We start from the raw sequence: 13,631 nt of genomic DNA on the forward strand, positions 1-13,631 counted from the left end.
AAATGTACAAAATACATGATTTTGTTCCATTACAGTTATTCATTTTTATTTGCAATCTCCAGCATGTACTTCTTGTTAAAAATTTCCACTTTGAAAAATAACATTTACACTTTTGTCCTCATCAGCATCCCGGATGCTTCTGTTGCTGAAAATGTTCAAAAGAAGAAGAGAAAATGGAGACACCTCTGCTGTTCCTCGGTTTGCTTTTACACAAAACATATGAAATGCACATTCTCTTTAAATTGCACTTGTTAATTTAAAGTGACTTTACTTTTTTAATAAACGTATGTTTGTTCGTCCTCTGCAGCAAACTGACAGCGATGCAGAGGCAGAGAGCAACACTGTGAAGACACAAAAAAAGTGTCGCTGGTTTCTTTTTAAATTCTGGAAGGTATGTTTTATGGAAAGGGTCACTGTCATCAAGCATTTACTCATCACAGTTAAATGAGAAGAATTAAGAGCAATTTAGCACACAGCTATGTCCTCAAATTAAGTTCAAAGATGTTTAAACGTTTTTTTTCACAGAAAGGTAAGTTCGAAGAGACTTGCAGGATGTTTCTCTAAATATTTTTTATGGTGAATAAGCATTTTTGAAGCTTCATGGATGATTTCTGTAAAAACTGAATTTTGATCAGAACCAAGTGAAGGATTTTGTATCTCATAGGACAAACTTTAAAACTCAATTTAAAGCATGAATAAATTGTTTTTATTTTATTTAAAGATATTCCTATATATCTGCTTCATGAGCTGACAGCTCACTAAAGTGATAAATAATATGAAATAATACCAAATTTTCTAACTGGACACTTTTCATGGAGAGACCCACTTGGTATGTTTGTTTTATGCCATTACTGATGTTGGTTTTCTTGTTTCTAAACAGAAATTACACAAACAAAACGTGGCAGAGAAGGAAATTCCTTCTACGTCTCATCAGAGGTAAAGAAATGCGCCACTCTTTAATGCTGCTGGAGATATTTATAGCAGTGCTTTAGTTGGAGCTCTTTTATTTCCCTTTTATTGGCATTTTTCTTCCACCTTGTGTATTTGCATCTTTTTTACTACTTCTAGTCTTGTCTATTATTTATATGGATGCAGAGATTAGCGTTTGAAAATGTAGAGTGTAAATGTATAAAATACATGATTTTGTTCATGTTGGTATTCCATTACAGTTATTCCTTTTTATTAGCAATCTGTATTAGCAAAATGTACTCCTTCTTATAAATTTCCACAACATTTACACTTTTGTCCTCATCAGCATCCCGGATGCTTCTGTTGCTGCCACACCAGCTAACCCTGAAAATGGTCAAAAGAAGAGAAAATGGAGACACTTCTTCTGCTGTTCCTCGGTTTGCTTTTACACAAAACATATGAAATGCACATTCTCTTTAAATTTGACTTGTTAATTTTAAGTGACTTTACTTTTTTAATAACATTATGTTTGTTCGTCCTCTGCAGCAAACTGACAGCGATGCAGAGGCAGAGAGCAACACTGTGAAGACACAAAAAAGGTCTCGCTGGTCTCTTTTTAAATCCGGGAAGGTATGTTTTATGGAAAGAGTCACTGTCATCAAGCATTTAAATGAGAGCAATTAAGAGCAATGAGGCACACAGCTATGTCCTATATATATATCAGGTAAGAAGCACCACGGAAAAGATCCCAGCAGACCTGAGTTGGGACACTTGGATTATGGAGCTTCTGGACCAAGAGAGTGGATGGGAGCATGTGTTTAACAGGTAAGAGAAAGACGTCCTCCAAAATGTTTCAACTTCAAAGCTCATGCATACATGCACATACACTGCTCAGCATCCTGACATCTTTCCTAATTTTGTGTTCGTGTTTTTACCTTTTTGGAGCAGTGTAGCATGCGGTGGAAAAATAATAGAAAGTCAAACTGAGACTACAGACTGCTTCGGGTGAGTACACGTGGTGCACAAAGACCAAAGCTCACTTTGTCAAAGTGGAGAAAATGAATTCTTTTACACTGATACTGTAAACGTTGTGCGTGTGTGTCAGGTTTCCAAACATCGGAAACACCTGCTACATGAACTCCTGCCTGCAGAGCCTCCTCAACATTGAGGAGTTCATAAGAGACATCGGGCGTCAGGAGGTTTTGTGGAGCACAGATCCAGAAGCTCAGCTCTTAAGGTGCGCTACGTCAACCTTCTACTTTCTTCAAAAACCTGAAGAACAAAGAGATCTAACAGCAGAAATGTCTGTTTACCCTTTCCTTTCTACAGAAGGCTCATTGATGTCAGGGACTGTCATGAGTCAACAGATTATGGCCTTAAAGATCACCACCTAAGAGCTTTTAAGAAGGCATTCAGCAATCAAGCTCCTGAATACACCGGCAGTGCACAGAAAGTGCGTCAGCTATTTGGACATTTCGTTTTTTGCTTTACCTTCTGATTTTGATGTACTGTTTTAAATCTCTCTGCTTTTCTTTCAGGACGCTCATGAATTCCTAACATTGTTCCTCAATGAGGTCAAAAGGCTCGCACCTCACCTGGAGAGGAACGCAGCTCTGCTGGGCCAAAGTTATACCTGCCCAGTAGAAGACCATCACATTTTTAAAATGGAAAACATGAGGACATGCAAGAGGTAAGCCTGTCTTTCAGAAACGCAGAGCTGGTTGCAATATTTCCATATACCTCTTTTCCACCTACCTGATCTTTACTTTAACTACGTTACTCCTGAAATGTGTAGCTGCGGTCACCAATCATCACAGCAAGAGGAATTCACCAGCTTGTCTCTTGACCTGGTTCCAGAGGGGTCTGTTATAAACATGTTAGAGACATACTTGAAGGTAAGATCACAAATTCCAATAGAGTTGTAGTGTCAGCGATCTTAACACACCTTTTTTGTTAGTGTTTGTGTGTATGTGTGTGTGCATATGTTGAGATTTCTTTCTACCATAAAGCCTGTTTTCTCTGTGCTGTTGTTCAGGAACAAGAAATAGAATTTCGCTGTGATTGTGGAGGGACGGCCTCAGAACTGAAGTCGTCTTTTGATACACTGCCAAGGTGAGTAAGGTCACATCAGAATTGATCGACTGACCAGGTTTCCAAACTGTGGCGCATCAAATATCAGAGTTTTTCGAGACAATACTTGAGCAGTCGTTTTCTCCCATCTTCTGTTTGTGTTTGACACTCATTCTTCTTATTTTCTACCTTGTTTGTGTTTTTTTTCTTTTCTGCCAGAGTTCTGATCTTGCATCTGAAGAGGTTTGGCTTTACACAAACCTACAAGATTCAGAAGGTGGATGACCCCGTCAGGCTGCAGAGGGACTTGGTGGTGCCATCCAATCAGGTAAAAACAGACTGCAGAACGTCTCAGGCTACGTCCACACTAGCCCGGAGAGATTTGAAAACTCCGTGTCCACACTAGCGTTTTCAGTCATTTTCAAATAGTTGTGCGTCTGCATTGAAACGGCCGAAAACGCTTACGTTCCAGTCCTGCGCATGCGCAAAAGTGAGTGAGAATTACAGAATTTGAAGAAAAGCTATCCGGAGCATGTACAAACTGATATTAATCTTTTTTAGGGCTGTCAAAGTTGAGAGCAATCAAAACAACTGCTGTATAATGCACTCGGCTATCTTTGTTTAATTGCTCACATGACTGCATCACATGACTAAAATGCGTCATCGTTTTAGAAAGTCTGCGTTTTCGAGTGTCCACACTGCGACGGGACAGCTCCGTTTTCAAATGTATGCGTTTTCGAGAGCGTTTTCAAGATGCTGTGTTTTTCCTTGAGGAAAACGCCGTCTCAGTGTGGACGGGAGGTCAAAGCGGAGAGAAAACGATGTGTTTTCAAACGAAAACGCATTCGTGTGGACGTAGCCTCAGCAAATCAGCTTAATTATGGCACTGATGTGAGACTTTATGAAACTAACACTCTTTGGATTTGTTCCTTCTCAGGGTGGTGGCTGTTACAGTCTTGTCAGCATCATCAGTCATTATGGAGGCACAGAGTCAGGTAAAACAACAGACTTGTTACAAACAGAAAATGAAAACTTGCTACTTTTCAGTGAAGGACTCACACACAAAAGCTTTTGATGTTCTAAGAAGCACTAAGTCAAAATCACTGTTTGCTTGAATCAGTTGACTTCCAGAAGTTGGATTCATTTGTCTTAATGTGATTTCAGGACACTACATCTGTAGTTCTGTCCATCCTGAGGAGAGTCAGCACTCTACATCAGATCGCTGGCTCACCTATAATGACGCACAGGTGCTCCACACAACTGGATCTGCAGCTTGTGAGGAACAGCAGCACTCGGCCTACATCCTGTTTTACAAGAGAAACGTAAGAAGGCACAGCATCTCATCCTGAAGTGAGAGAATTTTTAAATGTCCTGTTACCTTGTTAACCAGTTTTGTCTTCATTCTCAGTTCTGAAACAGGAAATGGAAGGAAGGAAGGAAGTTAAGGTCATCATCATGCTGAGAAGGAAAAGCAGTCGTCCCAGCCCACCATCGCACACTGGAGGACAAGTACTGGTAAGTATTGCCCTCAGGAGGAAGGGTCCTCCCAGAGAGCCTGGTTCCTCCCAAGATTTCTTCCTCCAGGAGGGAGTTTTTTCTTGCCACCGTCGCCCCACATTCACTGGTCTCATCAGCAGGGACATTTTTAACATCCTAAGACCTGAACTCTTTCATGGCATGCATTTTTAATTTCTCTGTGCCATTTGGGTTGATTGGGACCTGATCGATGTAAAAACAAAGACATCAGATTCGGACTATCTTTTTTTTGTTTCTCAAAACAATGAGATCCACATATGAGGACGTTCATTTTAAATTTCGATTGAACAGTGGCAGTGTAATGTCCTCCCTCATAAGTGGATATCAGGTTTTTGAAGAGCAAAATTTTGTATTTTGGTCTAGACAACCCAAAATGTTATGTCCACATATGTGGACACCAGGTCCTAGGAGGTTAAAACAAAATCTACTAGTAGTGCACCACTACTAGAGATCGTCCTTTTCTGGACCAGTGTTTGGCTTGCTCTCTGGGAACAACAAATTAGTGCTGTCAGCGTTAACGTCATTTTAACTAATGACGTTAACGCTGACATCACTAATTTGTTGTTATTATTATTAATATTATTATTAATTTATTTGTAAAATAAATTAAATTAAAAAATAAAGAAATTATTTAATTCTTTATTTTTTTTGTTTTATTAAAATCAAAATAACAACAAAAACAAAAATAACTAATAAAAAAATATTAAAAGTATTCAGCAGTGTTTTGTGAAATTTGTAATGAGCCTTAGTTAAGTTGATGTCACAGAAGTTTCTGAATCATTTAGATTGTTCAACAAACTGATTCACTCAGGTAAAGATGGTAAGCTGGAGCAATGGTACCCTTGGAGTTCAGTTTAAGTTTTCAGACAAATATTCCCTCGATCAGTTGCAGCTTCTGCTTTTAAATAAATGATTTAGCTGCAAATGTTTAGCTGCAGGTAGCAAAGTCCAAAAGTGACAACATTTCCACTGCGGTCTCTCCAGAAATGGCTTATAAAATTTTGACCAAATTAGACATTTATCCTTGGATCAATTAAAGGGTGAAAATCTTTAATTGTACCTTTTATAACATTTTAACAAGTTACTGTCTCCTGCTGCATGTTTCCTGTTTTGGCTGAACTTCATCAGCTCAAAAAACTCACCGTGCTGTGGTGTACTAAATGACCTCATGTACAGGACACACTGAAGGCAGGTTTGCAACGTTTAATCAACAAAGTCAAGATCAGTTAACAACAGCTGAACTAAAGACTTTCTTTTTCTCATCGATAAAATGAGGTCCATGCCAATGCGCTCAAATGGGACCTCCATTAATGGTGAGGGGCATAAAGGCGCTTTTTGAATGACCAGCTGGTTCACCAGCTGACACCACTGGACGCACACCATCGGCGCACATCCAAACATGCAAAAAATGCAAGATGGTGGTGCGCACAGATACAGCGGCTCTATGCTCTCGACACACTGAACATGGTCTGTCCCTACTCGTTACAACATGTGGAAATGTCAGTGCTATGTCAGGGCGCACTATTTGACTCTCAGCTCTCATCATTTGATCAAAGGGCCAGTTGCATAATGCCATTATCTTCTGTGTAGCGAATTGCTGGAACGGGCAACCCAAACGCCACGTGTCCCTGTTGGTGGTGTGTGCAGGCCTACATACTGTCCTATTGAGCTACTAAACCCCGACCAATCAGTTTTCAGATTTAAGGGGTATGATGGCCGTCAGCTAACCGCAGCTGTTACTCTTTGCATTTTCCCCCGATATTTCTTTTCCACCAGTACTATGGGGTATTTGTGAATATCCATGACTGACCCGGCCAGTTGGTCTTTGGACAGGGTCACGGCAGTTTCAAGGTTAAAAAAAAAATCCCTTTCACTGACAGACTGAAGGAAAGCTCCTCAAAAATGGAGGGTCTTCAAGCTCCTCAGTGGCAGGAAAAGGTTTCCCGGACCCAGTGTTGTATATTTGTTTCCCAAAAGATTGAAATAGTGGAGAGAAATCAGGTTCTGAAACCATCCAGAAGACAAAGTCTCCAACTGGTTTGTGGAAGTCCAGTTTCTCCAAATTAATCAGCGGGTGAAATGTCTCTTCATGGATGGTTTTGATTCTGTTGTTGTTCACGAACAAAGCCCTCAAAGCAGCATATGAAAGAAAGTCATCTTTCATTGTTGTCTCCAGCGTGTTAAAAGAGAGATCGAGCTCAGTGATGAGTTTTGAAGCGGCTGCAGGGACTTCTCGAAGGTTTTGGCTCAAACGGTCGCAGGATGTTGTTCACAGTGGTGACACTGTTGACTGGTGATTGACAAGCACTGAGATACTAACATGACAAACACAAGAAACATCATGACTTATTCTCCTGAGTGCCTGCAAAACACAAAATCAAACTCAAAGCTTTTCTCTCAGGTGCTGGTGTGGCACAATCTAATGATAAGAAAGGTCATGCTAACAGCTTTTGGAGCACAGCTGCACAAAATAACAGCTTTTGGAGCACAAAATGCATTACAGGCAAACCCAGTACCCAAACATGTTAACAAGGATAAAGAAAAAATCTGAAACAAAAGCAGGTAGTGTGGTGATTTATGTTGTGAGGATGCTTTCACTCCCATCAAAGTCACCCAGTGTTGAGAACCCAAATGAGCCCAAAAACCTCAAGTGGCTGCAACCAACAGCGAACGTCAAGAAGTGGATACTTGCATGTTGAGCCAGAAACATGCAGAAAACCCAAAAGAGGCAAGACGGCACATCTTGGTCCCACTCAGGCAGTACGAACACCTGGAAAGAGGAGCCCACAGTTCAGACCCAAGGTCACTGGTAAGGACACCAGCCAGCCAGTTATAAGTCTAGTTTTAATTTTCATTTTAGTTAGTGTTATGGCCATTCTAGGGGTGGCCAGACCATAATATAAGGGTGATCCACCCCTGTCTGACCCCAAGCAGCACATCACACAACCAGTACAATTTTGATGGTGATTTATTTACAGTGATTGAATTCTAACAAAGGAAAGGAGCGAACTATAGCTTCGGGGTGGACCCCAAAACAACAAACAAAAGGGACCGTATCTAAAGGATGTACAAAACTTATTTATGAAAAGAATAAAACCAAATGACAATGTCTTATCTCCCTAACTAACAAAGACATGAGAAAAGGGTAATCAAATAAAAAGGCAGTCCACCCCTACATGCTCCTGTATAAAGAAACAGGTAACACAAAGCCTGCCGGTTGAGGTCCATGGCGGTGTCATCTTATATGTTGTCTCCAGGTCATGAGCCAATCTGTATGGGCCGTCCCATGGATGCACCAATCACGGAAAGGCACCTGCACACTCAGATTTACATATGAGACAACATTACAACAACAGTCGTAACATTAACTAAAAATGTTTTTCACCATCTCGTTTTAACTTCTGGTTTAGCTTCAGCTAACTAAAACTAAATGGGCCTTGGAAATAATCACATCTTAATAGAGTGAACCATAGACTGTATAAAAGATAGGACCATTGCAACTTTACTGCAGCACTTCACCCTTTCACATAGTCCCAGCTCTTCTCTGTCATGTTTTATGGTTCTGCAAATGTCTTCAGTTGGTGAAAGGTCTGGACTGCTGGTGTCTTGTTGTGCTTGCTATGCATCCCTGACTCGTTTCTTCTTTCTGCATCAAGTAAGGAATGTAGTGAAAGTTCCCAAGAGGTTAAAAACACCACTGAAAACATGCCATCAGACCTGAGTTGGGACACTTGGATTATGGAGCTTCTGGACCAAGAGAGTGGATGGGAGCATGTGTTTAACAAGTAAGAGTATAACGTCCCCCAAAATGTCCCTAACTAACAAAAACATGAGAAAAGGGTAATCAAATAAAAAGGCAGTCCACCCCTACATGCTCCTGTATAAAGAAACAGGTAACACAAAGCCTGCTGGTTGAGGTCCATGGCGGTGTCATCTTATATGTTGTCTCCAGGTCAAGGAGACAACATATAAGATGGATAGACAGACAGATTTCAAAATAGCCAGCTGGAATGTTAAGGGGTTGAATAACGGGATTAAGAGGAAGAAAATGTTAACATATCTAAAGTTATCAAGAGTTGATATAGCCTTTATTCAAGAAATGCACATGTGCAAGTCAGAAGCCTTACAACTTAAATGTTCCTTGGTAGGTAAAGTCTTTTCCAGTCCTGGAACTGGTAAAAGTAGGGGAGTGTCGGTTCTGATTCATAAAGCAGTTAGCTTTACTGAAACAAAATTAATAACAGATAAGGAAGGTAGATTTATATTGGTTTATGGACAGCTACTGGACACACCAATAATTTTATGCAATATCTATGCACCTAATGCGGACATACTCGCCTTTTTTCATAACCTGTCACAGTATCTTTTGGAATTAGAAGGTGCACAAATAGTGGTAGGAGGAGATTTTAATCAAATACTGGATCAAGACCTAGATAGATCACTTCCTAGGAGAGGCACAGAGAGTAGATCTGTAGTTGCCATAAGGCAGATGACCTCAGATTTAGGTCTGAATGATATTTGGCGGACAATGCATCCAGAAGGCAGGGAATATTCCTTTTACTCTCCGCCTCATAATGTTTATACTAGAATCGACTACTTTCTTATTTCTGAAGCCTTAGTGAATAACTCTATAGATTCAAGTGTTGGTAATATAGTAATCTCGGACCATGTGCCAATTTTTCTGTCTTGGAAATATTTTACAGATTCCTCAAAGCCGCAGATGGCATTTAAATGTGTCCTTAATTAAAGACTCTGGGTTTATTAAATTGATAAGAGATGAAATACAATTTTACAAACAGACAAATAAGCGAGAGGACACTACATTGGCTACTTGGTGGGATGCTATGAAGGCATACTTAAGGGGGAGGATAATTTCTTACGCTTCCTTTAAAAAGAAGGCAGCTAACAAGAATATCATTACGTTAGAAGCCAAATTAAAGGCACTTGAGGCAGTACATTCCCATACAAAAGACAGAGTTACGTTGAATAAAATCGTTAAAGTTAAATATAAGTTGAATGTACTGTACAACAGAAAGGCAGAATACGCTTTATTTCGCATTAATCAAGCATATTGGGAAATGGGAGAAAAGCCGAGTCGTTTATTAGCATACCGTCTTAAACAGAAAGACGGTATGAACCATATCCCAGGCATACGACAATCAGATGGGGTTATTTCAACTTCTATTAGACATATAAATGATGGATTCAGGGCCTTTTACAATAATCTTTATTCTACACAAGGGAGTTTAGATGAACAGAAATTCGAAGCATTCTTTACTGGTTTAAACCTGCCACAGCTTTCTACTACTGACCAGCAGATTATAGATGCTCCAATTACAGTGGAGGAGATTACCCGTGCAATTAACAGTATGCCACTTAATAAAGCTCCAGGATTAGATGGGTTACCATTGGATTTCTATAGAGCATTTGAGGATATGTTAAGCCCCCTGTTGCTCGATGTTTATAATGAGGCCAAAGGAGCTTGCAAAGAAAAGCGTCTGGACTTCTTTAAGTTACTTGAAGACGTTTCACCTCTCATCCGAGAAGCTTCTTTATAATGAGGCGTTCAAAGTAGGCTCATTACCTCAGTCAATGCACTCTGGACTTATAACATTTATTCTTAAAACTGGGAAAGACCCTTTAGACCCAAGTGGTTACCGCCCCATATCTTTGCTGAATTCTGACCAAAAAATCTTGGCAAAGGTCTTAGCGGGTCGATTAAAAGTAGTAATGGTGAAAATAATTCATGCAGACCAATCTGGTTTTGTTCCAAACCGCTATGGTTCAGATAATATTAGGCGGTTGGTTAATTTGCAAAATTATGTATATGATTCAGTATATCCAACAGTGGCCCTATCGCTGGATGCTGCAAAAGCTTTTGATTGTGTTGAGTGGGATTATCTGTTTAAGACATTATAAAAGTTTGGTTTTGGTGACAATTTTATTAGGTGGATAAAGATATTATATGATTCACCTTCAGCGCGAGTATTGACGAATGGGCTCATATCAGACCTATTCCTTTTACAGAGATCCACAAGACGGGGCTGTCCCCTTAGCCCCGGTCTTTTTGTAATTGCTATAGAGCCTTTGGCACAAAAACTGAGAAATAATGTAAATATATTTGAAATTTCGATGGGTAATAGTCAACACAAGCTTCTATTATATGCAGATGATATGTTGTTACTCATGACCCAGCCTGGGAAGTCAATTCCAGCCCTATTAGAATGTATAGAAAGCTTTACGCTGCTTTCAGGGTATCGCGTCAACTGGGATAAATCAGAGGCAATGCCTAAGTCAGGACACTGCCCCCATACTTTATTTAAACAGTGGGAGTTTCGGTGGTCCGTGAATGGTTTGAGGTATTTGGGGATACAAATGACCTCGGATTACACTAAGATGGTTCGAGCAAATATGGAGCCAATGTTTGAAAGAATAAAAATGGAATTTGGTAGATGGTCCAGAGTACGTCTCACAATATGGGGTAAAATTAGTTGTATTAAGATGATGACTGCACCCATGATCTTTTATATTTTATCTAATATTCCATTACACATTCCAGATAAGTATTTCAAAGATCTAGACTTTTTAATCCGGCAGTTTCTTTGGGGTAGCTCACTGCATCGTTTAAGTATTAAGAAACTTCAAGCGAGTGCAAAACAAGGAGGTTTTTCATTGCCTAATTTCCAATGGTATTATTGGGTGATGAACGTGAAACAACTTAGAGCTTGGTTACCTACTGCACCAGTTAAACCCATCTGGTCCCATATAGAGACGGAAGTTAATGGCGGTATTTCTCCTTGGAGGGAGCTGTTTGATACCAGTCATAAAACTACCCATCCTATAATTGCAAAGACATTGTGGTTTAAATTACATAGGGCAGGTCGCTGGGACTTTATTAAATCACCTTCGGCAACCTTATGGAGTAATAAAAGAATTTTAATTGGAGGGACATCGGTTGACTGGTTACAGTGGCGTAAAGCAGGCATCCTTAATGTATCAGATTTATTTGACTGTGGGACTAAATGTTTTTTAAGCTTTGATAAAATTGTAGAGTTATATAAGTTGCAGCGTAATCAATTCTGGAGATATGTCCAAATACATAGTTCATTATCGAAGTGGCTGGGAACCCCCTTGAGTTGTCCTGTGGGCAGCCCTGTGGAAGTCCTGCTCTCAAGATCACCCTTGGGTAAAGGTACCAACGCTAAGATTTATCACTTATTGCAAGAACGGTCAGCTGACCCTCTCCTTAAAGTTAAGGGCTACTGGGCCCAGGACATGGCATTGGACATATCTTCAGTTGAATGGGATTCATGTTTTCAAAATGTTAATACTATGTGTAAAGAAACAGGCAGTAGATTTATTCAACTTAAGATAATCCATAGGTGGCATCGAACACCGCAACAATTGTATAAATGGAACCTGGCCTCTACGGACGAATGTTGGAGATGTGATGGTCAAAATGCTTCGATTTTACATATCTTATGGAGCTGTTCGGCACTTCGGGATTGGTGGGAAAATATAATGGAGGTAATTTTCAGTGTTTTAAAAAGGAGATTTGGTATCTCACCAAAACTGTCCATACTTGGTATAACCACAGAACTTTCTGATGGAGATTTTTCCAGTTATACAAAAAGATGGATTATTTTGGCTCTTACTACGGCCAAACGGGTCCTGCTAAGACATTGGCGGAAAAAGAACCCCCCTCCCTATGAAGAGTGGCTAAAGACAATGGCTAAGTTGGCGTCTTACGAAAAAGTGACTTATGGTTTATTAGACAAATTGCCTCAATATGATTGTATTTGGTCCCCCTTTACAAGCTGGCTTTCTGTAACTTGAAGAACAGAGGAGTAATGACAGAGTGGTGGTGTGGGGATTGGTGTGCGAAGAAAGAATAGGATAACTTCCCTTTGTTTTGTTTGTTTGTTTTTTAAACTATTTATTTATGTAGTTATCCTTAAGCTCTGTTATTGAAGTTTAAAATGAAATAAATAAAAATTGTTGATGATAAAAAAAAAAGTTTAAATTTCAAAGCTCATGCATACATGCACATCCAGTGCTCAGTGTCTAATTGTGTGTTTGTGTTTTTACCTTTTTGCAGTAGCGTAGTGAAACATTTGGGCGGTGGATAAATAATGGAAACAAATCAAACAAATGACCATAATTTCCTAACCGTAGGGGCTAGAACGGTCATTCTTACACCGTTTTGTTCAGAAGAGATGGGGGAATCTTAAAGTGTTGACAATTTATCATTAAAATGTGAATTATTAAAGATATTTGACTTCTAATGCACCATAACTGAGTAGAGCAAAGCAAAAACTGCCTTGACTTGCCCTCAAACAACGCTTTCTAACTCTAAATCTATTTGGAGTATCAATATCATTCTTTCACCGTAAGAGACAGCAGGCTTTGGTGAACAATCATGGAAATTTTCAGGTCTCTGTGGAAATCCATTAAAAAGATATGACGAGAGAAAAAAGTGGTTCATTTCCAGAGTTTGAAATCTGAAGAAATCTGAGCGAAGGACGAATTTCCTACCCTCAAACAAGTCTAACTCATTTCAGAACGGTAATAGGTGAGAAAGAAATTCTTGAATTGTGAGCGTCAGGAGTGTCTGAAGATATACTGGGACAAGCCTTATGTCTTAACTTTGCTTCGTTAAGGAGATATGACGATTCGAATATGCCTCTCATTACAGAAATCAAGCGGTGATTTTGAACAAGCTCTCCATTGACTTTCTATGGAGAGTTTTGCGACTTTGTGTTGGTCTGAGGAGATTTGCCAAAATTCTATAAATCCCACAACAATGATAGTGACATTTTCGGAAAGCCAGCAAAAATACCTACGTTTTGATGTATAATTTGTGGAAGTTGAGTGAAAATTGAGCAAGTAGCAAGAAGTTGTTCGGACATGAAGAGAAGACTGCAAAACCTTCAGTGGCACACTGGAATCCAAGTGCATAGCAACCATAACAACGCATGTATTTTGTGAAAAAAATCACAATTTTGCAACTGAAAACTTTAAGAGGCATAAAAGTAAAACGGTAAAAGATTTGAAAAAGCTGATTTATACCTGAATAGCCCAATAATTTCAGAACATTTTAAAGTTTGAATGGTTGT

General features: G+C 39.5%; 1 protein-coding gene across 1 annotated transcript; it reads left to right on the forward strand.

Moving 5' to 3' along the window:
- The first annotated feature begins 1,608 nt into the window (after nt 1-1,608).
- On the forward strand, nt 1,609-5,058 carry LOC146389563 (ubiquitin carboxyl-terminal hydrolase 37-like). The gene is made up of 11 exons (XM_084911383.1): nt 1,609-1,734; nt 1,858-1,914; nt 2,015-2,146; nt 2,239-2,362; nt 2,448-2,599; nt 2,705-2,804; nt 2,945-3,021; nt 3,199-3,307; nt 3,917-3,974; nt 4,144-4,301; nt 4,388-5,058. The coding sequence occupies exons 1-11, from the start codon at nt 1,688-1,690 to the stop codon at nt 4,391-4,393; spliced, it is 1,020 nt and encodes a 339-aa protein (XP_084767509.1). The 5' UTR covers nt 1,609-1,687; the 3' UTR covers nt 4,394-5,058.
- The last annotated feature ends 8,573 nt before the right edge of the window (nt 5,059-13,631 follow it).

Source organism: Perissodus microlepis, chromosome 3 (genome assembly GCF_051167445.1).
Source record: "Perissodus microlepis isolate ML-2025 ecotype Zambia chromosome 3, ASM5116744v1, whole genome shotgun sequence".
NCBI classification, from domain to species: domain Eukaryota; kingdom Metazoa; phylum Chordata; class Actinopteri; order Cichliformes; family Cichlidae; genus Perissodus; species Perissodus microlepis.